Source organism: Balaenoptera acutorostrata, chromosome 6 (genome assembly GCF_949987535.1).
Source record: "Balaenoptera acutorostrata chromosome 6, mBalAcu1.1, whole genome shotgun sequence".
NCBI classification, from domain to species: Eukaryota; Metazoa; Chordata; class Mammalia; order Artiodactyla; family Balaenopteridae; genus Balaenoptera; species Balaenoptera acutorostrata.
In genome coordinates, this window is record NC_080069.1 from 103,225,308 (window position 1) to 103,250,943 (window position 25,636).

A 25,636-nucleotide genomic window follows, 5' to 3' on the forward strand; every position below is an offset into this window, starting at 1 on the left:
CCTTCTGAGTGTACATAATTATCCTGTCATATTTCAACAGAAACCAGATACCTTTCTGAACCTTTAATAATTCCTCAATATAAATGTGTTAATAAACGTGGCAGCCAAATTTCAGTTAAGATGCAATTCATATTAATCTCACCAATATTTGACATCATTCCCTCTTTAATCTCCCTCTCTACTCCTAGAAATGGAGGACAAAGAACTGACTAAAGCAAATACATAATGTATTATTTTATATTGCATATTATATATCATGTATACATATGTGTATATAACCACAGATATTAAAAATTCTCCTGCAAACTCCCATGGCAGGCAAATGAAGAGGACTAGAAGGAAGAAGAGTATGGATGATGGTACTGGCTTACTTCCTACAGACTCATTTTGATCCATAAATTGTGCCTTTCTTTCCTTCTGCTTTTCTCACCCAGTGTTACCTACAGAACTCCACCTCAGTGGACTGTAGTGCTCAGCTACCAGTTAAAACAAAACACTTGCAACTGGGAGAGCATGATATTAAGAACAGTTTTCCAACAAGGAAGGCTTTAAACATAAGGCCTCTGTGAATATCACTACTCCTTCTTCCCTAAAATCAGATTCCAATAACGAGGAATTAAAAACAGATCATAAATCACAGTCCAAGTGAAAACAAATATTCCTCTTCATTATAGAGAGTTAAGGCAAAAAGCAATTCAAATTTTGATCTTAAAAAAAAAAAAAAAAATGTAGGGCTTCCCTGGTGGCACAGTGGTTAAGAATCCACCTGCCAATGCAGGGGACACGGGTTCGAGCCCTGGTCAGGGAAGATCCCACATGCCACGGAGCAGCTAAGCCTGTGTGCCATAACTACTGAGCCTGTGCTCTAGAGCCCGTGAGCCACAACTACTGAGCCCATGAGCCACAACAACTGAAGCCCATGCGCCTAGAGCCTGTGCTCCGCAACAAGAGAACTCACCGCAATAAGAAGCCCGCACACCGCAATGAAGAGTAGCCCCCGCTCGCCATAACTAGAGAAAGCTCGCGCACAGCAACGAAGACCCAATGCAGCCATAAATAAATAAATTTTTTAAAAAAACTGAGAGCTTAAAAACTGTTTAAAAAAAATTGTAAAATTCATATACTACCAGCCATTGTAGTTCACATAGTTGGACCTACCTTTATTAAGTACGAAGCCACAAGTGCCTCCATGAGAGTCCGCTGTGCTCCTTCCAAAGTACTATAAGCTCCAACCATCATGGATAGTGCTTCTTGAATAGCGAGTCGCGTCTCGGGCTCTTCCTATGAAGATGATAAAAACAGTGTTTCCCTCCCTGTTGGGTTTCCAAGTGAGCATCCAAACAGAAAGCATACACTTGCCAGGTGTTTCCCTACCTTACATAGGGCTTCAAAAAGCTGCTGCACAAGAGCTATATCCTTAGTGAATAAATGGGGCATTCGACTGTAAGAGAATATGAGGTCATCATTACTATCAAAAATTTCCATAAGATGGAAAAAAAAAAGAAACTAAACACAAACTTGCCTAAACTTGCACTTTCACTTCTGAACCACGTGAACATCACTGGATTACCACCCCCAAAGAATCAAACACTTTTTAAAGTAAATATTTAATTCTTCAACTGCCTAATAAAATAACTCTAGATTAATATACCTATTATCCAGATATTCTCACTAGAATATTCCATGCATTCAGTTAACATTTCTGATTTTAAAATAAAGAAAACAGATGAGACTAAATGCTATTTAAACTAATGACTCTGGTGACAAGGAGTTTTGTCACTTCATGCCAACACACAAGGGACAAGGTTTGTTGACAATCCTATGCTGTATCAGCTGATCTGAAGCGGCGGTCTTCTGAGCCCCCAAACTCCTTCCCTACACAGTGCAGAAGAGCAAGACCTAGTCTACACAGGCCAACACAGAACCTGTGCCAGGGTGTAAGCAGCACCTGGTACCACTGAGGATGCTGCTTCTCTATCCCCCTGCTCTGAAATACAGTGAAGGAAGAGGAAACCAGGAGGAACTGGGTGCAGGAAACCATACTAAGCAGAAGAAAAAAAATCCAACTTTGGAAACAGGGCTGCTCAGAATCATAATATAATGCTATCAGAAAAGAGAATCACTAGAAAAACTCTTGATTATCGAGATTATAAACGCTGGTAGTTTATATCTACCAGCGTTTATGTAGCAACAAGAACATTTAAGGTCAATCAAATGTCTCTAGGGTACAAGAAAACTGTAACACATTATGACACAATCCAGTTCAAAATCTCATTTCAAGACTGCCATTTAATATGGTAACACATCTTCAGATGTAAGTATAAATGTCTCACATTCATTATCCTTCTACAAGGAAGACATTTCTAAACAACCTATGACCCTTTCAGAATCATAACAAATTTATTCTCTATCCATTATTAAATGCCACAATTTTTCTTAGTTTACCAACAGGATATCTCTCACTGAAAAAGAGTTTACTCACCTGGAGAGTTTTCCAACAGCTGAATATGCCATTGACAGTAGCTTAGGGTCCTTGAAATTAAGGAAAAAAAAAAAAAAAAAAAGAAAAGAACAAAAAGCAGACAGAACAAAAAACACAGTAAACAGCAAAACCCTTTTGCTGCAATTAAATGCATTATTTTACTCCTTGTTAAACCTAGATCTCACCCTGCCTAACTATATGATATCAGCATCTGAACAAAACAAATAAAAATGTCCAAACCCAGAATGCATCACAGTACTAAAAGGAAAAACAAAACAAAACTTTATATCCCCAACTTACTCCAAAAGGAAAATGCAGTGGTCATATATGAAAAGGTTCTCTTAGCTGGTGCTAAGTTCAGGATAGTTTCAATACTATATAACCTGCAAACACCAAAATTCACCACCAACGTACTGGGAAAACAGCTTAACTTATTAGAAAATTCACCTGCCCAACAGGCTAGGATCCACTCTCTCTCACCCAAAATTGTAGCACGCTGGGGAGCAACTGTCTAAAAATCTGCACCATAGGAAACAGCTTCTTCTCATATCCTCCACCATAAAAAATTAAAGGGATCACAGTATTCGGGTGAGTTAGTGAGGTTCCCACTCAAGATACAGATAGAATTTTACGTGGTTTTAGGAAAACCAATAGTCTGACATTACTTAGAACATAGTAACACTTCTGTGAGCTGAAGTTTATACATTTAACATAGGATTCACACACCTACATGGCCACTCTTACAGACTCATCTGTTGGGAAGACATGCAGTGTCATCTGGAGGTAAAAGGATTACAGCCCTGTAGTTTATCTGGCCTCTCTAACCTATCTTCAAATATACAGTTCCTCCCCTAAAAGCCCCAAAGCATTTTTATTCCTACCAACCATCCAAAGGATCTGACTACGCCATAAAAATAATCTGAAAGTTTCCCAAGGCCTTAAGAACCATGCAAGCTCTATTCAATCAACAGAAGAAGACAGGAGAGTCAGGCCTAACACTGCCCCAAAGCACAGCTGCACAACAAATGAATAGCTTTTCATTAATAATATCTACTAATATGCCTTTACTGTGCTGAATAATTTACATGAATTATCTCATTTAATCTTCACAATAATCCAATGAAGTGATACTATTATCCTCATTTTTCTGATAAAGAACAGAGGTCCAAAGAATTTAAGTAACTCACCAAGGAACAAAACTAGAATTCAAACTCAATTCTAAATCCAAATGGCAAAATACTGGTCACTATACTACTGCAAACATGCATTCATGTTTAGCTAAGACTTAGGAAGAAATACTAACTAGAGTTCTTGAAACCTTACCTTTTTTAGCAAATTCCCCTGAAATACTAGAAATGGTAGGAGTGATACAGCAAGGAAAAACAGGATTTGAAAATCTACAATCCAAGGAATCCTCATTCCACTTAGCTTAAGGAATCAAAAATTTACTGAATGCATGTTCTGACAGAGTTTGTTTGTTTGTTTGTTTTATCATCTTTATTGGAGTATAATTGCTTTACAATGGTGTGTTAGTTTCTACTATAGAATATAAGTGAATCAGCTATACGTCTACATATATCCCCATATCTCCTCCCTGTTGCGTCTCCCTCCCACCCCTCTAGGGGATAAAAAGCACCGAGCTGATCTCCTTGTGCTATGTGGGTGCTTCCCACTAGCTATCTATTTTACATTTGGTAGTGTATTTGGTAGTCTGACAGAGTTTTGAATCAATGAAATCTCAGTCCCTAAGAATTAACACTGTTTCTCAAAACAAGCAAATCCAAATAGACCTATGTGGAAATAAATAATAAACTAAAATTTAATTCTTTTCATTCCATTTTTGCACAGTGCCTAAAAGTAAAATAAAATGTACTAGCTTTTTAAAATGTTATTTAAAGAAATGATAAGACCACCTCAAGATCCGTATCAGTTTTTAATACTTATTTCAAAAAAGAAAGGGCAAAAGATGGTGGTAATTTCTGAAATTTGCACCACTTCAATTAAAAATGTTAAGAAATGATGGAACAACAGCAAACTTTAACTATATCAACATATAGACCAGCAAAGTTTATAACAGAAAATACTTTAAAATATAAAATGTTAACAAAAATTAAAAAAACAAGTCACTTACTTCTTTATATTCATTGATTAGCTTGGTGAGGCCATTCAAAAGCATTGGACCTAATGGCTTAATCTTGATTTCTGGACACCTTTTTAAAAAAATAACACATACAAAGCAAGATATAAGAATCTCATAATTACATATCTTTTCAGATTATTACTTAAAATAGAGACATAACTGAAGTAAATTTAAATAATCTATTAAAATATGAAATATTTTAAGATAAGCAAATACGATTTCTTTCTAGGTAAGATATACTTGCGTCACTTCATCACTCCAACAGTTTGAAAACTTTACAAATAGTTCAAAAAACTTACGTTACACAAATGTGATGCACAAATTGCAGGGATAATGTTCTTAATTTTGAATTTGTATTTGTACCAAAGAGTCCATCATACACCACCTATGAAAAAGGAACAACGTCAAGAATACCGATTAACAATAGCAATTTACTATCTTCAAATACTATTAAGGATTCAACAGTAGGTCTTTTGCACTACACCTTGTTCTTCAAAATTAATGCAGTTCTCTTTCATACAAATATTTTAGCTGACGGCCTTAGGAAGCCAATCAGTAGCTTCAATCAACAGTCTGTGGAGTAACAACAAACACAATGGTAGATGTTACAAGTCTGCAAAATTTGTGGGGCTACCACTAGGAAGCAACACAGAGTTCACGCTGCAGTGGGCTGCCACTCTCACGCAAGGGACATGAGCAGAGAAGATTATTTTGGGGGTATCAGGTTTCTTAATTACATGTGGACTCATTTTGAAAACATAAATAACTACAAATAAAGTGTACACCTACAGGATGTCTATGAATATTCTGCCACAAACTTCTAGCTGCTTATTATATAATGTAGTGTTACTACAACCAAATTTTCTGAACCAAAATTATCAAAACACTGTCAGGGAAACAGTGCCTGGAAAGTGAAATGGAAGAAGCTCTGTGATTATTTTATGTTTACGGAAACACAGAACAGAGTACTTGAAATCAGTCAAATATTAGAGAGCCAGATACTGGGAATAAAAGTTGTATCACCTAAAAGGAGGAAGCAGCCACTTAAACAAATAAGCCTTAAGAGGCAGAGATGCGAAGGCAGAAGCCCATGCCCACCACACACGTACAGTGAGCAAGAGGACAGTGTTCTTACTTAGGGACTGAAAGAGATGAGAGGCAGGAAACGGGAACATTTCAGATAGGAAGGGGCACACCGGAGCAAATCCTGAAACTGGAGTAGACGTTTACCAGGCTACAGGGGGGAGGGCCATCATGCCAGGAGTGGAGACACAGAGCCATGAAAACAGCATACTTAAACAGCAACAATCTCTGCTGGAGCATAAGGTACAGGGCAAGGGTATGGTGAGATACGAGACCAGAAGGGAAATAACTGCTGCCTTTCCACCATTTACTGAGAACTTGCTAACTGAATGAGTACTAGCCACCCCGCTCTAAAGCTTCTACCTGCTAACCCACTCAGTCTTTACAACATTGCTATGAGGTAGCTGCTATCATTACATCCATTTTACAGATTTTTTTTTATGTTTAAAGAAAAACAGGAAAAACCCTGAGGCTTATTTAAGATCAAAAGTAAGTAACTAATGACAAAATTATGCTCAAATGAATCTGTCTCCAGAGCTGAGCTGGTCATTACTTGGACCAAAAGGCAAGAGCTTTTCCGGAGGGGCTCATATCCCACACCAACAGAGTATAAGGATTTCCAACTGCAAAAATAACTCTGGTGGCAACACAGAAAACAGACTGGCAGTGGGCAAGACTCGAGGCAGGGCAACAAGGAAGACGACTGTGGCAAGCAGAACAAGAAGTGACGATCTCCATTAACATGAGCATTCGGCAGACGGGGGTGAAGACACTGAGGCAGCAGCATCCAGAGGCTGCGGCCACTGCCTTCACGAGGGACTCCAGTCAAGGATGACTCATTTTCCCACCTAAATGACCAAGTGTCTGGTGCTACCATTTTTGGAAAAAAGCCACTCAGAAAAGCACTAGTTTGAAAGGAATTATCACCATACATTTAGGGTGAATGGTAACCATATACAGCATATATTCTATAATAAAAATTTATAATATATATTATATATAATATATATTTATATATAATATTAATATATTAATAAAATATATTTTTTATTATAGCTATAATTAAAAAGTATTTTCTGCAGCTAAACTTGAGAGAGAAAAAAGAATCTCATTAATCTTGTTATACATATCAACCTACCTCCTGAATATCCATTAATGCAGTTCTTTGTCTAGTTAAACAAACATGAAAGTTGTAAACAGGCCATTTTTCTCTGGAAAGAATGAGTTACCTGAATGTTAGCCGGGAACGTTTCAGCAGCTTGTCTAGAACGAAGGAGGTGGGGGACAATCTTTAACTTGACCCTTGTACTGACTGGGTCCCTTTTCAGCTCTGGCTTCAGAACTGCTCCCTGTTGAAAATATGTGTGATTATAACTCAGCACTTCAAAATTATTGTGAATTGAAAAAAATCATGAGAGATCATCTAAATCAATGGTCTCTCAAACTTTTGTTTCAGGATCCCTTTATACTTTTAAAAATTACTGAAGCTTCCAAAGAGATTTTGTTTATACTGAACACCTATCAATATTTCATATACTAGGAATTAAAACTGAAAATATTTTAAGTACTTATTCACTTAAAAATAATATTAAACCCATTATATACTTTCATAAATAACGTATTTTTAAGAAAAATAAAAAACTATATTTTCCAAAACAAAGAACTGCACTGAGACAGTGGCGTTGTTTTATATTTTCTGTAAATCTCTTCACTGTCCACCTTAATAAAAGAAAGCTGGATTCTTATATCTGTCAGCATTTAATTTGTTGTAATATGTTGTTTTAAGTATGTTAAAAAAAAACAGCTTCACCACATGAAAAGAGCTCAACATCACTAATTATTAGAGAAATGCAAATCAAAACTACAATGAGGTATCACCTCACACCGGTTAGAATGGGCATCATCAGAAAATCTACAAACAATAAATGCTGGAGAGGGTGTGGAGAAAAGGGAACCCTCTTGCACTGTTGGTGGGAATGTAAATTGATACAGCCACTATGGAGAACAATATGGAGGTTCCTTAAAAAACTAAAAATAGAATTACCATATGACCCAGCAATCCCACTACTGGGCATATACCCAGAGAAAACCGTAATTCAAAAAGACACATGCACCCGAATGTTCATTGCAGCACTATTTACAATAGCCAGGTCATGGAAGCAACCTAAATGCCCATCAACAGACAAACGGATAAAGAAGTTGTGGTACATATATACAATGGAATATTACTCAGCCATAAAAAGGAACAAAATTGAGTCATTTGTTGAGACGTGGATGGATCTAGAGACTGTCATACAGAGTGAAGTAAGTCAGAAAGAGAAAAACAAATATCGTATATTAACGCATGTATGTGGAACCTAGAAAAATGGTACAGATGAGCCGGTTTGCAGGGCAGAAGTTGAGACACAGATGTAGAGAATGGACATATGGACACCAAGGAGGGAAAACTGCGGTGGGGTGGGGATGGTGGTGTGCTGAATTGGGCGATTGGGATTGACATGTATACACTGATGTGTATAAAATTGATGCCTAATAAGAACCTGCAGTATAAAAAAACAAACAAACAAAACAACTAATACTAAATTTTCATTGGGTTATTTGTATGGAAATATGTTAATATAAATGTTTCAGACATTACATGAAATTTCTAAAAATCTTATATTTGTATTTGTATGAAAATATGTTAATATAAATGTTTCAGACATTACATGAAATTTCTAAAAATCTTATATGTTCTGGTATAATGTTATAAGTAATTATCCTAGTTATTACTTTAAAATGTATATCTCAGAAATAACTAATTTTCTTGTCAACTGCATTATTATGAACTTTCATCAAATCTTTAACTGTGGTCATTTTTAAGTCTTCTGTCATTTACAGACAGTTCTGGGTGTACTCTGATGCTTTTGCAAATATGTTCCTATAAAAGGGTTTCATCTTCAAGAAATTCATGGAAAAGACTCTGACAAGTACAGGTTTCTGGTAACTGACTGTACTGCTGAACTGAATGAATAAGCATTTTCAGAACTCTAATGAAAAACTGATGAACTCAAAAAAGTGCTAACAAAAGATCAAGATGAAAAAAAAAATTTAATTACATGGGACTGAGTGAACTGATGAGGATGAGTATAATTTTTGTGACTTTCTGTCTGAATTAAAAAAAAAAAAAATCCCACAAGGACTCAGAGGCAAAGAATATACAAATCACTTTTCACTGCAAAGTAAAGGAGCTGTTACAGTGGAGGATTACTGGACTGAATGTCAATATTATAACATAGTATGAGTGTGTTTCAGGTTTGGTAATTGCAATCATTGTTGCTTTTGTTGTGGTCATCCATGTACAATGCTTGGTGTCAGTCTATTTATCTCTTGTAAAAATAAAATACAGTGTGTGTGTGTGAAAAAAAATAAAATAAAATAAGAAGCCAAGCTAGATATAGGCTATACCTCATGACCAATATTTGAGCATCCTATCTTACTTAGAAATTACCCAGATATCCAAAATTATACTTAACCATTTATACTAGATTTTAACGTTAACTAAGGATCTTGGGAATTATATATAAGCTGACATATTACAGAACCTAATTAATGTTGCTATCAAAAAGTTTGTCAGAATTATACTTCAGTTTAATTAAACACATAATTTTATGTTTTTCTAAAAAAAAAAAAAAAAACAGCTTCACAAAGATATGTGACTGGAAAAGGGGGGATGATTTTAGCCTTTTCAGGTAATTACAGATATTTGATGCCACCCCAAAACTTGATATGCAATAGGTTCTTTTTTTTTTTTTTTATTTTTGGCTGTGTTGGGTCTTCGTTTCTGTGCGAGGGCTTTCTCTAGTTGCAGCGAGCAGGGGCCACTCTTCATCGTGGTGCACAGGCCTCTCACTGTCGCGGCCTCTCTTACTGCGGAGCACAGGCTCCAGACGCGCAGGCTCAGTAGTTGTGGCTCACGGGCCTAGTTGCTCCGTGGCATGTGGGATCTTCCCAGACCAGGGCTCGAACCCGTGTCCCCTGCATTGGCAGGCAGATTCTCAACCACTGCACCACCAGGGAAGCCCCCTGCAATAGGTTCTTAAAGGTTAATTGCCATGTGGATTTGAAACCATATCAATGGAATATTTGCAAACTGTTCTACTAAATTCCACCAGTCTATCTGCATACTGAATGGTTCCCTTACCCTGTATGCTTCTGTCACATCACTGGTCATTTGGAAAATACTGGCTCACCGAGTTAAGCAAATATTTCATTATAAAACATCCACGTACACACAAAAAAATCACATGTTAATATCATGACCAATCTCATCAGAAAAGTCTGTAAGCACTGACAAGCTGTCAAGCTCATCGTGATGAATACAAATTTCCCAAAATTCTAGCTTTTGCTTAAAAGCTCAACTTTCATCTTTGCCTATAAAGCATGTTAACTGTTTTTTTGAAGCCTCATTTTTTCATTTTAAAAGAGAAAATACATGCCAAATACCCATCTCAATAACTAGAGTTTGCCTCTCTACTCTTTTTTTAAAATAAATTTATTTATTTTTATTCATTTATTTTTGGCTGTGTTGGGTCTTCATTGCTGCACGTGGGCTTTCTCTAGTTGCGGCGAGAGGGGGCTACCCTTCGTTGCGGTGCACGGGCTTCTCATTGTGCTGGCTTCTCGCGTTGCGGATCATGGGCTCTAGGCATGCAGGCTTCAGTAGTTGTGGCTCACAGGCTCTAGAGCACAGGCTCAGTAGTTGTGGCGCACGGGCTTAGTTGATCCCACGGCTGGACCAGGGCTCGAACCCGTGTCCCCTGCATTGGTAGGCGGATTCTTAACCACTGCACCACCAGGGAAGCCCAGTTCTTAGTTTTTTAAGGAAACTCCATATTGTTTTCCATCGTGGCTGTATCAGTTTACATTCCCACCAACAGTGCAGGAGGGGTCCCTTTTCTCCACACCCTCTCCAGCATTTATTGTTTGTAGATTTTTTTTTTTTCAAATAATGGCATCCATTTTTTTTTTTTTAATTAATTTATTTATTTATTTATTTTTGGCTGTGTTGGGTCTTCGTTTCTGTGTGAAGGCTTTCTCTAGTTATGGCAAGTGGGGGCCACTCTTCATCGCGGTGCGCGGGCCTCTCACTGTCACGGCCTCTCTTGTTGCGGAGCACAGGCTCCAGATGCGCAGGCTCAGTCATTGTGGCTCACGGGCCCAGCCGCTCCGCGGCATGTGGGATCTTCCCAGACCAGGGCTCAAACCCATGTCCCCTGCACTGGCAGGCGGACTATCAACCACTGCGCCACCAGGGAAGCCCTGTTTGTAGATTTTTTGATGATGGCCATGCTGACCGGTGTGAGGTGATACCTCATTGTGGTTTTGATGTGCATTTCTCTAACGATTAGCGATGTTGAGCATCCTTTCATGTGTTTGTTGGCAATCTGTATGTCTACTTTGGAGAAATGTCTATTTAGGTCTTCCACCCATTTGTGGATTGGGTTGTTTGTTTTTTTGATATTGAGCTGCATGAGCTGTCTGTATATTTTGGAGATTAATCCTTTGTCAGTTGCTTCATTTGCAAATTTTTTCTCTCATTCTGAGGGTTGTCTTTTTGTCTTGTTTATGGTTTCCTTTGCTGTGCAAAAGCTTTTAAGTTTCATTAGGTCCCATTTGTTTATTTTTGATTTTATTTCCATTTCTCTACGAGGTGGGTCAAAAAGGATCTTGCTGTGGTTTATGTCATAGAGTGTTCTACCTATGTTTTCCTCTAAGAGTTTTATAGTGTCTGGCCTTACATTTAGGCCTTTGATCCATTTTGAGTTTATTTTTGTGTATGGTGTTAGGAAGTGTTCTAATTTCATTCTTTTACCTGTAGCTGTCCAGTTTTCCCTGGAGCTAATATGATTTTTAAAACAACTATTAATCGTTTAGAAAGCAAACAAATAATCTTGTATGTCAAAGTTTCAACTTGGAACACTTTTAAACACAGTTAACTAAACAGAACTTATGTTATTAAGCAAACATCTTATTTCCAGAATTCAGAAGAACCCACCTATTGTTCTAGGTTCTAGACCACGGGTCAACAAACTACAGCCCATGGGCCAAATCTGGCCTACCATCTATCTTAGTAAGGTCTGTGAGTTAAGAGTAGTTTTTACATTTTCAAATGATTTTTTAAATATCAAAATAATATTTTGTAAAAGTATATTGCATGAAAATAATATGAAATTCAAATTTCAGTAACGATAAAGCCTTACTGGCACACGGCCATGCTCATTCAGTTCTGTTCTGCCTATGGCTGCTTTCATGCTACAGCAGAGTTGAGCAGCTGCAGCCTTAGAACGATATATCCAATAAAGCCTACGATATTTACAGAAAAAGTTCACTGAGGCGTAATCCGGACAATCATTATTTAAGCACCTGAATTGAAAACACCAGATCAGGTAAACAAAGTTACCAGGAGATTTTAATCTACCTAGACTAGTATGGCTTAAAACTAGTATCAATATTTCCCACAGCATAGGTTCAACTTAAATCAAAATAACCTGGAGAAAATGTTCAAATACATAGAGCTATGTCAATAAAATGCTTTTTATGATGATGTGAGAGTAAACAAAAAAAACCTACCTCTTTTGTCTTCAGTGGTATATCTCCAAGGTATACTTTGTACATCTTATTAATGATGGCAGGATTATTCCAGTCAATCAAGCTACAGAAGGTTTCAACAAAGCTTGTTAAAATTATTATTTTTTTTCTCCCACTCCAATAATTTCAAAAAATCATAGCCTCAATATGTGTTACCAGAGAAAAATATTATAAATACACAAATGAAATGGGCAATTGACATTGCAGAAGAGAAGGAAAGGGATTAACTTCTATCCAAGTTAGTTTTCAAACAAAAAAAAAAAGTCACTTATCCCACCATGATTCAACGTAAGATAGATCAGTGTATCCAGTGGCCCAATTTGGTACTACTCAAGAAATCTGGACTGTCTTCCACTCTCAGGGCCAATGCCACGGAGCAGTTCCAACACAGCAGAGCCATACTACACTTGTTCAAAGAGCCCTGAGGCATGATTCTTCTGTTCAGCCACTTGGAAATTCAAAAGTGATACAGAAAGTGACAAAAAACATTTTACCCATTAAAGCCACACCCTAGGAAGCTTGCAGCCCATGGCATTTCTCAAATACCGTGTCACTGTGATCCCCAGTCTCCCCCTCTTATCTCCCAGCACCCACTTGCAATTTTAGCACCTAATTCTACAGAGCAGTCCTGCTGCCGTTAGTCACTAAGACTTATTCCTAATTGAGGACCACAATAAGGTGACTTACTATTGATGGGCACCCACCCCCTGCAGCAGCCCCTGCCGTCATTTTATAAACCTAGCAATAACGCAATCCTGCATTTCACTTGATTAGTGAGATTTAACCATACTCTCTTCTCTCCTTTGACATTGATTCTGCTTTCAAACTATGTTGTATTTGTGCAAACATAATTTATCATGGTGCTTTGACTGTTTTTCTAATCCATCTCTTCTTTCATAGCTTATCAATCCACCTCTTGTTTGGATATCCACAATTCCACTAGCCTCAAAGACATTCTATAATTCTACTTATTATTTACCTATATCTTTCCTCAGCTGATTGCTACTAACTAATCCTCAAGCTCCATCTTTGTTTCCTTCCTATAAATACTTCAGGTTTAGCGATTTGTGACAAAACACACACACACTTCAGTAAAACAAACTAAAAACTTAATAGTGATTAACTAATAAGGATAATTTTCACTGTTTCTTCTACTTTTCCTCTTGCCACCTTTCTAGTTTTAGTTTTCTGATTACATGCTTGTGAAAATTCAGAAATGAATAAGACAGAAAATAAAATTCCTTATAATCTGCACCATAACCCTCTCTATTCCCTTTCAGTAACCACTAACTTTTGTCTATCTTTTTCTAGACTTCTTTCCTATGCATGTAAAATAGTTGGATGGGCATGGCAGGTAGATAAAGAAACAGACGTATCATTTGAAGAGATACTTTTATTTAACAAAATGGGATCTCTACATATTGTTCTCAACTCACTTTTTACCTCTTAACAATGTTATGCTATTTTTTGGAAAATACAATTATTTTAATAGACAAAACCAAAACTAATTAGAATAACTGAGCACCACATTTATAGTTCCAACAATCCAATCTACTGTATGGTGTAAAGAATGGAGTCAGTTCAAACACAATGAGAAGTTTTAAAGGAAGATTTTTTGGAAAACAGAATGGAGGTTCCTCAAAAAACTAAAAAGAGAGTTGCCAGTGAGATCCAGCAATCTCACTGCTGGGCATATATCCCAAAAAAACAGTAATACAAAAAGATATATGCACCCCAATGTGCATAGCAGCACTATTCACAAGAGCCAAGATATGGAAACAACCTAAATGTCCATCAACAGATGAATGGATAAAGATGATGTGGTACATATACACAATGGAATATTACTCAGCCATAAAAAAGAATGAAATAATGCCATTTGCAACAACGTGGATGGACCTAGAGATATCCCATTTTGTTAACTACATTGAGCATTAAAATAAATTCAAAAAAGAACTATTCCATAATTTGATTTTTTTAACGAAGTATCTTCAATTTTTCATGTATTCTCCAGTCTTTGCACATGTCATTTATTGAAATCAGTACATGTATCATTTTGTACTATGCTTTATTCATTTGCCATTACTTGGAGGCAATTTACATGTTGCTTTATTATTTTTATAATCATTTGGGCAGATATATAATATTCCAAATAGGTCACATTATTTATTTAACTATTTACCTATTGTGGAAATCTGAATTTGTTTCCTTTTTTTTGAACAACTACAGGAAATGGTATAATGAATGAATCTGTAACATTTTTCTAAATATAATATTTTTCTTCTTTTGAATGATTCTCTTAGGATAAATTCCCAAAAGATTCAGATAAAAGATTGTAAATATTTTTATGATTCATTACCTACTACAAACTGCTTTCCAAAAATTATTTCAACTTACGGTGTCAATCAACAGGGCATAAGAATAGCAGTTTCAACAGAAACTTAAATGGAGTAATCAACTGTTGCACAATTTTATTTACCAATGGGTACAAATTGGCATACCACTGTTTTATTGTGGATGATTTGATTTCTTAAACACAATATTTTCTATGAGCCTATTTACTATATGTATTTCCTCCTGTATAAATTAAGATCTATTCAACACCTCTTTTCACGGGACCTGATTTTCCTATTAACCATAATACCTACGTATCCTTTATTAAAAGCCATCTCAAATAATTTGAGATAGAGGAAAAATCAAAAATGAATGACTTCCGGGTTTTGACATTTTTTCTTAACATCAGTTCTTTAAGTTCACTTACCTAGACAAAGGTTTCAAGTCTTACGGTTATAATCCTAACCCATTCCAATTTTAAACTACTTCTCCAAACAGCTTTTCTTCTTTGTCTTATACAGAATTCTGCTCTTTAGCAAACTGTCTTTCATACAAATTAGGTATATTTCACAATCTCATAAACTGAATGTCTCACTACACAAAACCTGAAAAGAACAAATATGTGCTGAGCAAGCTTTTAGAAATCTAGCCTCTTTTTAATTTCGAAAGTTTAAAAGGGACGCAGTTTACCTTTGCTTGCTTTTCAACTCCAGGTCCGCTGCTGTGGCTACGCTGTGGCGTGTGTCACTGGAAGCGACCACCAGGTGGAGAACAGCTTCGAGCTCGGGCACCTGCTCAGCTTCTATGAACTTCACGATACCCAATTTGCACTGTAGATAAATGAAGGGAAGGAAAACCACTGATCAGAGAAACCAAGACCACCAACCTAAAACATCTGTTTCACATATCAGTACGCTCATAAACCAAAGATTAATAGAACAACAGTAGCCACTCCTATTTAGGCTTACAATGTGCCTGGGACTATACTAAACCATATATATTCATGATTTCATTTAACCCTCACAATCTGTGAGATGAGTATCATTATACCTATGTTTCTGATAAGGAAACTGAGGCAAGGCTGAAGAGATTAAGACACAGTTAGTAAATGATGAAGGCACAATCCAAACCCAAGTCTCAGATTCCAAGGCCATTATGATACGAAGCCTTCCTACTTAGGTTAACAGCCTCTCTAAAATCATGAAGCCTTGAACTGAAGTCCAAATCTGGAGCCTCCAGGTAGAAGTGGGGTACATCAGAAGTAAAGTACTCCATGGATTGTTTTGACAGTTCAAAAAGAACTAAACTCACAGTCCATGAAGTTCTAATCTATTGTTAACATACTAATTCTGTCCTCAGTATTCTTACATACTGAAAAAAACATGATTTCAAACATATGCAAGAACTGCAAATGCAAGTGAAATTCTAATCAAACAGTATTCAGTCTAACTGGCTAAAATGAAACACAGACTGAAGAGAGATTCTGCTTAGAACTTCATGCAATGTGAAGGAGCTATGAATTTCAATACAAATAACTCTATTTAGGATAAATATACCTGAAAAATGAAACTTTACCTTTAAGAATCAGTTACGTGATAGTTCTCATGTGTATGAATTAGGACTGATAAAGTTTACAATAACTAAATGACAAAGGATGCAATTAAAAAGGATCATAAAAATGCCTGCCTTCCCTCCCCACGTTCAACACAACTGACCTGCAACAAGAGCTACAACAGAGAAGATGCAAGCATTTACCGCACCCACAGTGATGGGAGTCAACTACACAAAGATATACACAAAAAAGTGTGCAAAGGAAACTGAGAACAATACTCATGTCCAGCAATAGGAGACTAGTTTAAAACATATTATGTGGTTTACACATAATTACATTTAATACAGACATTAAAAAGGACATTATTTAAAAACCTGATATACTATTAAATGAAAAAAATGAAGTTCAAATAGTGTGTTATGTGATACGTAAAAATGTATTGTGTAAAATTACATTTGTGTACACACACATGTACACAGAGCAGGCTGTAGGTGAATGACAAACCAGGGTGGCAGGATTCCAGGTAATTTTAAATTTCTCGTTATAATGTTCTGTATTACTTGAACATTTACATTATCACTAACTTTATCATTTGAAAAAAATAAAAGCTGTCTTATCTGAAAGAAAAAAATGTAAAAAAAGAGATATTTAAAAATTAGAGGAAAACAGCTTTCATCCTTGAAACTAAACTGTTCAACACTAGATCATGAAATTGACAAAAGGCATACAGAAGCCCTTAGAAATCAGCAAATAATGACTAATGTTAAGATTACAATTTATAATGTTAACAATGATTCTCCAGCACTTATAGCTTTAGCCCTCAGACAGACCTAGATTCAAAGCCTACTACTAGGAGTGAGACTGTGGTGAATCTCAAAACCTCAATCAATTCCTTTTACAAAATGGAACTAACAATTTCTATACCTTGCCAGGTTGCTGTGAGGATTGAATGAGATAATTCAAAGTACTCAGTATAGTGCCTGTCCCATAGATCACACTCAATAAAGAGTAGCTTCTGTTACTATTTACCCTTCTTTCTTACTTACATCATGGTTTAAGAAGAAAAAAGAGCTATAAAACACGAAGATGTTAATCTAATCAAATAGAGCCCTTGCTGAACAAATCATTCTATAAATTTGTTGAGTGGCAAGAATGCCCACTTGCCTTTTTCCCTTTCCTGGGAACACTGTTTTGATCAGTGATCGCTTACACTGCCTAAAAGAAAAGGATCAAATCATTGAGACTGCCACGGAGAGATAAAGGAAGGATTGGAAGACTAACCCATGTTGCTTGAATTCCAAAATAATTACACACTGATCTCATCTGTTCTTCCCTGAGGTGCCTGACGGCACAGACACAGTGAGGCGCCTTCTCTGGAGAGCACCAGTCTTTTTTAAAAGCTGCTCAGAGAACATCTGTGTCCTGTTTAAATCCAGAATAAAATTCTTAATGCCAATTTTTCAATTCCCAGGAAGAAATATAAAAGGGCGTCATGCTTTTCCCCCATATGGTCACTTGTTCCTCACTTTACACAAAATGTACAGCCCTAAAAAGCTAAATACTGTAAGATAAATTGTACTTCAACTGCACCAAAGCAGCTCGATAATTATTAAACCTGTAACTAAAAACTAAAATGAAAGAAGTTACTTAATTTATAAATGAGCTATATTTTATACTTGAAATATGTAAGCAGTATTAGAAAAACTAAAGAGCATTTCCCACTCCTCCCTTTCCCTGGGGCTTTAACCAATAAATGACATGATGACGAGAACACATTACATCAATCGTATTTCATTAGAGAGCCTGAATATGCTGGAATTATGTGACACATGCTTCCACGGACTTCAAAGGGGCAAGTGTGCAGGGTTAAGCTCCGTATGAACAAGCAGTGTGTGATACCTGTTCCAACTGTTCAGGTGTCCATGGGTTATCTCCAATAACTCGTTTAGCTGCATAAAAGCTCATTCCTGGGGGAGGCTGTGGTATTCCAGAACCTCCCCCACTATTTGAAGAAGAACCCTGTGCTGAAGATGAATTTTGGCGACTCTGGGATTCATTTAACACGTATCTGGAAAGGAAACAGGAATTTAACCCCTCTATAAACACATACAAACACACGCATATATATAGCACATTCAATTATATACTTTCCTCCCACAGAATTTTGTTAGAAGAATAAACACTTGAAATTAAAATTTTATCATAAAGAAAAATTTTAGAGCTATCTAAAAAAGGTATCTACATCTTCAGCAAATTAACCATTAGAGTACATCTGCTCAACTTGGTTACAAATGAACTGTAACAGTTACCAACAATGAATATAAATATTATGTTCATTCTTAATCTATAAATAATTGTTCTAAAAGCCACTATGGACCCACTACATTTTGAGTTTTTAGTTGACAAATACAGACAAAGGTTTACTGACTGTAATGGAGTGGAGGGGGAACTACTGTTTTATACCCAAAGCAGAGAATATTTATAGTCATTCCCATTTCTGTTCAATTCTCCTTGAACTCCTTATATTTCTGCATTAGAAAACCCACTGAGGACTTCCCTGGTGGCGCAGTGGTTAAGAACACGCCTGCCAATGCAGGGGACATGGGTCCGAGCCCTGGTCCGGGAAGACCCCACATGCCACAGAGCAACTAAGCCCATGCATCACAACTAATAAGCCTGCGCTCTAGAGCCCATGAGCCACAACTACTGAGCCCGTGTGCCACAACTACTGAAGCCCACGTGCCTAGAGCCTGTGCTCCACAACAAGAGAAGCCACGGCAATGAGAAGCCCGCGCACCGCAACAAAGAGTAGTCCCCGCTCACTGCAACTAGAGAAAGCCCGCGCGCAGCAACGAAGACACAACACAGCCAAAAATAAACAAATAAAATAAATTTATTTTTAAAAAATAGAAAAAGAAAACTCACTGAAACCTCCAAACCACTTACCATACAAGCACATACACCCCAAAAATGAAAAAATTCAAAAGGATCGAAAGAGGAAAAAAAATCATAATAAGGACCAGTTTTTTCCATTATATGTTCAAAGCATACAGCTTTGCAGCTAGTTATTAATTTATCATCCCATTTCTTTTTTAGCTTCTATAGATTAAAAATAAGATTTCTGATAAATTCATTTTGAACCAATTAAACTAGCATTCCTCATCTACAAAATGAAAATTTTGATATGAATATTAATTCAAGTCCCTCTGAACTCTAATATTCTATGCTGACAAATTACCAGACTGGATATTAAAATAAAATACCCGTTATAATAAAAATTAAAGAAAACACCTGAAGCCTAATGGCACAGTCGATTATTCTACATTACTATATACCATATTTGTTCCATTCCTAAATTCATCTAATTTTTTTTAAAAAAACCTGTTAAAGAATCATTTTAATATTTTTATATAAACAAGGCAAATTCTCACTGGTAAGAAAAATGTGAGGAACTACTGGCTTGGGTACATTGTGTGCCGAAGTTAAATTTGGATTTCAAAGTTAAATTACCAAAGCCATCATCACCTGCCAATTCTGGCTGCCTCCTGATTCAACAACTATAAAAGGAGGTTTTCATTTATTTCTCAGTTATAGCAAGACTGGCAGCAGTAAGTAAATCAATTAATAACTACTGAACAGCTAACATCGTGCAAAACACCATCCTAAGCACAAGACAGAGGAACACCAGGAGGTGTAAGACTGAGTGTCTGCCATCTGGAGCAAGTTGAGACAATAACAACACAACACGTGCAACAGCATATGATATGTCATCAGATGACAAAGAAACTGCAGGGAAGTAAGAAATGATATGACAGAGGTAGTGGAAGGTGCAGAAAATAAAGCTGCCAAATTAGAGGAGCGGGAGGAGAGCAAAAAGGAGAGGAAAGAAATCGTACAGCGTGAACTCTCGTGGCTGGATGGAGGGACAGGTGATGTGGAGCCCCCCATGCCATGCTCATAGCGTATACTGCATTTTTGGTCAGGGAAGAAATGTAATGAAAGCAATACGTTAGAAGAATATCTCTGGCAGCAGGACAACCTAGAAAAGGAGCAGGCTGGAAGCAGATGACAACGTGGGCACTACGCCAGGAACCAGAGCTAGAGTAAACAGCTCCTGACTTCAAAGAGCTCCCAATCTATTAGGATGGGATAAGCCAACAACGCAATAAAAGCACAAACTGGCACTTCAGATGGGTGCTTAGCCTTATGAGGACAACGAAGAGTCCTGTGCCTAGGGCAGGGATTTAGTCAGAGACAACAGAACTGGCCTCTAAGCTAGTTTGTGAGGCTTTTTCAAAGTGGTTTTCCTGGCTGTCGTTTCCTGTTGTTTTCTTTCTTTCCTTCTTCCTTTCTTTCTTGATGGGGAAGCATTCTAAGCAGAGAAAACTGTCTTCTCTTAAAATGTAGACAGGCAAGGAGATACAGAGTACATGAAATGAATGAGTGCATGTAATGACTGGAAAATAACAGCCCAGGGATTTTAAGGTGTCACCTGATAAAATCTGTGTTTTAAAAATCAGGAAACTCTGTGGCAGTGTAGAAAGTTTTGAAGAAGAGCAGCTGGTGAGAAAGTCATGAAAAGAGCTGAAAAGAGCCGAAACTAGATGGCAGCAGCGGGAATGGTTCCAGGACATAGGGAGGAGGAGGAAGGAGGTCTTACGGAACTGATACCGCAGCAATGAGGAAGAGAAAGCTAGAGGCAATTTATAACTGAGCGCCTACAAGGCTAAGAGAATCATCACAGCACTGATGGTAGTTAAAGAAGAGAAACTATGTTTACTGGGAAGCCTGATTTCAGCTTGGACGGGCCAAGTCTGAAAGCAGAGCAGCAGCTCCACACCCATAAGGTCAGTAAGCAGCGGGGCTGGAGTTCAGAAGAGGTCAGGGCTGCAGCAAAGCAAACCTGAGACACTCATTTTCAAGAGAAAGTTGAATCACTGAAAAGAGTACTCGACTGCACACAGTAAAAGCAATCAAGAACAAGGTTGCTTTGTTTTGTTTTTATTTTTTTTTACTTACCCATAAGGCATCAAAAGGACATCGAGCATGAAGTCCAAAAGCAGCTGCACAGTCTTTGGTTTCTCAGCAAGGTTAAACGGAGAAGCTGATTTTGATGATTCAACAGGGTATTTCATGTGAAAAAGGGTTGGTATTAAAAGATGCATTAAGCTGAAAAAACAATTACATTTATTGCAACTATTTAAAAAATAAGGTTTTTTATACATGCAAATAACAGACAAAACCAAAAAAATAAAAATCACATAACAAAAAGTAGCAATTGTACCAAGGGCCATTCATTTTCAATACCACTAATTTACAAAGTCCTAATCTAGGGCGTGGCCTAGATTTCATTCTTATTTCTTTCTTATTAAAAGCTCAGGATATTGAGTAATAAGTGACATTTAGCCAATCTGGCTCATCACTAAAAACACCTGAGAAAAATGTACATAATATGGGCTCAGTGTTAATATCTATTACCACAAGAGATTTAATATTAAACCTTAGGTAAAGTTCAACTTATAACATGTCCTGTCAATCATTTTTTTCCTTTCCACATTTAATTAAAAATAAAGTCATTCTAAATCTAAAGAAATTAAACATCAATCAGGTCAATATTTGGAATACAATATTAAATTTCCACTGTGTGAATTTAAGTAACACAGATTCTTTTCTTCTTTCACTATACCTGTTGCTATTAAAACATGAAAACTTCAAAGTGTTTACAATGTCTATTAATTTTACTTGTAAATATCTGTATTACAATCTTTTAAAAATGTTTATGCTCTAAAAAGTGAAGTGAAAACATGATTTAAATCCATCTTTCCTCCACAACTTCTTTTCATGGTTGTCACCACAACAGGGCTAGGTAGGATACAGAAGTTTTGAGCTAAGCCTAGAAACCAAGGATGATACTCCTTTTCACCTCTCCAATTCCCATATTAATACAAACGAGTAATTAGTTCCTTAAGAAAACTGCTCTGAAACTTTATATCCTCCAAGACAGAAATGTCTGATGAAAAGCATATTAGATCTCAAATTTTTGCAATCACAGAAAATCAGTTGCTTCAAAATAACTAACCGAAATAAAAATGCATTTAGATTGAGAAAAATGTTAGCTCTACACATTTTTTGATATGCTCACAAGAAATTTTATAATTTATAAAATTAACAAAACAGTAATGTTGAGGTAACACAGAACTGTCAACTCAAAGAGCTCAACTCAAGCCTTTGTATTTGCCCAAGTGAAACCAAATGTGTGGATCTATTTTTGAATGGCAGCTGTTGACTCTCACAGGTGGGCAATAAGGTAATTGAGGAAAGCATACCTGTCCTGCTGGGGCTGAGGCTTCCCTTCCATGGCAGTAAGAAGTGTAGGAGCCAGCTCACATTGTTTTTCCACTGGTAGGCGAGGATAGCCCATCTTAACATAAATTATAGTAAAATTCTAATGCAACAAGAGAAACTCAAGTAAGTATGAAAGAAATACTCTAGGATTTCAACAAAAACACATGACTAATAACCTAGGCAGCTTTGTTATAATAAAGAAATTGAATCCTCCTTCCTCATGTTTATCACCTGTTTATTACAGCTTGACCAACTAGTATATCTCAGGAAGAACTCCAGCCCCACTTACTCAAAATGCTTACTTTTAAGATGGGCTTCATATGAGAGAGCATGATCTAGTCTAAAGCACTTACACGTATATCAAATCATCACATTGTACACTTTAAATGTATACAATTCTATTTGTCAGTTATGCCTCAATAAAGCTGGGGATAAAATAAAGTACTCATATGTGCAATTACTTTTCACTGAAAAGAAAAAAGTAATCATTTGACTTACCTAAACCTACATACTACACATCAGTATCAGCTCTCCCAGTTTGTTACATTAATCCTTTCAAGCTAAGAGGAGACCCCATGTTAAATCCTAGGCTGCCATTTCCCAACTGGTCAATTACTAAAATAACCTTCCCTTTCTAATTCAGACTGACCTCTCATAATCTTTTACCAAGAATCAATCATTCTTTTGTAAATCAACATACCTGACAAGTCATTACACCAACATTCCTTTGCCCTGTGTAAACGGCCATACATTATCCTGTTCCTACCATTTCCTCCAGATCAATACTCAGTGGAAAAACAGTGTGTCCTTTTGAAGAAAAACACCTCATGTTTCATTTAGTCTAAGGTGAAATTCTAGGCTGGCCAATATACTGACGACATCTAATAAATGTTATGAAAGAAAACTTACTGTAAGTCAGAAAATATTCCAAGATAACACTCACTGTGACAAAGGAAACTGCAGCAGGGTCCTGGTACTGAACCAAGAGTGTCTCTACTGGGAGCTGTATCTTGGGGCGGCTTTTTATACGCTTATTCAGATGGACCAACAGTTCCATTACCTAAAATACAGGAAGATATGAACTGAAATTATTGATCATATCTTAAAAACGAATTCATTTCTCAGATATTACTTATTTTAATGAACAGTAGCTACTTTGTTCTCTTAAAGGAGGTAAATTTGACATCCCAGAAAGGGAGTATACAATATTAGAATCTTGTTCCAAAATGCCATCCCCAAGAATCCATGCACCAGATTTTTAGTAGTGAATTTATTTTTATAATGTCCTTTAGTTGATTAAACTTGAGATTCCAGATGGGCCTACACTGAGGCACAGTCCCCCAGAAGACGTGTGAACAAACGATAGCAACACACCATGCTACAGACTGAATGTCTGTGTCTCCCAAAATTCACGTTTTAAAGCCCTAAACCCCACTGTGACGGCTTTGGGAGGTAAACAGGTTTGGAGGAGGTCGGGAGGTGGGGTGCCCACGATGGGATGGGTGCCCTTCAAAGGGGATGAAGGTATCAGAGTTCTTCCTCTCTCTGCCGTCTGAGGATAAAGCAAGAAGACAGCCCTCCGTACACCATGAAAAGTTCCCGACGAAGAGCCTGACCATGCTGGCACTCTGATCTCAGACTTCCAGCCTCCAACATTGTGAGAAACAAATGCTGTTTATGTCATCCAGTCTGTGGTATACTGTTATAGAAGCCCAAACTAACTAAAATACAACATGAACACTACAGCAAGAGAAATATACAAGGTACTGAGAGTTTCAGGAAGAAAAAGTATCTACTAAGATCAAGGAGGACTTCCGGGAGGAAATGACAGGAAACTAAGTCCCAAAGAGCAGATGAAATTCCAAGCAGAAGATCAGTTATAAGAAGGTATAAGAGGTCTAAAAGAACACGGTGCACTGCATGTGACTGAAACACAGAGTGGTAAGAGATGAAAGCAGGACCTAGATTACAAAAGGATTTGGGTAAAATGCTGAGAAATTTTTACTTTATTTTGAAGATCACCTGATTCTACTAAAAAGTTTTAAGTAAGTAATATCAAGCTTCCTCTCCTTTAAGTGGGAAAAGACAGAAATAGAGGTCAACAAGTCAACAATACCCATGGGTGGAAAGGAAGCTACAGAGGTTTACGTCAAATGACCCCAAGCTTACAATAAAAGTGGGATTATCTTGCTAAGAAAGCAGCATTAAGATATAAGATTTTTAGAAAGCCTCACCTAAAGACTCAAGAATTTAAAGTGACTATTCCAGAGGGCCAGGCTTACACTATTCTCCATCACTTCTGAAATTTGAGCTCTAGCTTCAAAGCAAGTATTAAGGAGAGCTGTAGGGATGTTCACAGCAACAGCAAAAGTTCAAAGTTATCTACAGCAATCACGAAATAAGTGAATTTTAAAAATAACAACAAATCTAAAAATCAATGTTTGTTAAATGAGTGATAAGAAGAATCGTAAAATAGCTGACATTTATTGAGCAGTTTCCACGCAGGACAGCTCTTTGCATTCCTTATCTCATCTGATTCTCACAACAACTGGAGAGCTGCTATTGTCGTTCCCATTTTACCCGTGAGGAAGCAGAGGCTCAGGAAGTGAAGTTAACTTGTCCAAGGTTACTGAGCCAGCAAGTGGCATAGTCAAGATCTGACTCCAGAATCCATATTTTTAACCTTATCAGACACTGACAGTTGAGCTTAATTCAGCTAAAGTGTCTGTCACTGTGAGACACCCTTGGGAGCCCTGATACATTACAAAGACCTAGAAACTTGCATGACCACACATACCTCACCCAACCTCCTGCCTGTCCAGACCTGTGATTCAGCTGGATGACAGGGGAAAAAATCAGGAGGAGCCAGGCTAAAGGAAACGCCCTCTTCTGATGATCTAAGCTAGGCTGATTCCTAGAAGGATCCTATGGAAAATCATTATTGATGGTGGTAGACAATCATGCCCACAATTACATACTTTCTCTTTTATGACAATTTTTTAAATTTTAAGTAGATTAACTACTTAATTTTCTTCTAGCAATATTATCACCTTAAATATTGACTCATTTC

The 25,636-nt window shown here is 37.0% G+C and overlaps 1 protein-coding gene across 5 annotated transcripts in view; it reads right to left on the minus strand.

Moving 5' to 3' along the window:
- The window catches only part of ECPAS (Ecm29 proteasome adaptor and scaffold), a 102,959-nt gene that overhangs the window by 43,944 nt on the left and 33,379 nt on the right, over positions 1-25,636 (minus strand). For 4 of the 5 annotated variants that reach the window (XM_057547836.1, XM_057547837.1, XM_057547834.1 and 1 more), the window contains 12 exons: positions 23,510-23,626; positions 22,548-22,666; positions 21,241-21,390; positions 18,121-18,289; positions 15,360-15,499; positions 12,318-12,399; positions 6,935-7,054; positions 4,922-5,007; positions 4,614-4,692; positions 2,483-2,532; positions 1,375-1,441; positions 1,159-1,281 (listed from right to left, as the gene is read on the minus strand). In XM_057547836.1, coding sequence (XP_057403819.1) covers positions 1,159-1,281; positions 1,375-1,441; positions 2,483-2,532; positions 4,614-4,692; positions 4,922-5,007; positions 6,935-7,054; positions 12,318-12,399; positions 15,360-15,499; positions 18,121-18,289; positions 21,241-21,390; positions 22,548-22,666; positions 23,510-23,626 — 1,302 coding nt within the window. Of the gene's footprint in view, positions 1-1,158; positions 1,282-1,374; positions 1,442-2,482; positions 2,533-4,613; positions 4,693-4,921; positions 5,008-6,934; positions 7,055-12,317; positions 12,400-15,359; positions 15,500-18,120; positions 18,290-21,240; positions 21,391-22,547; positions 22,667-23,509; positions 23,630-25,636 lie in introns of those variants that run through there. The other variant, XM_057547838.1, reaches the window with a different exon arrangement.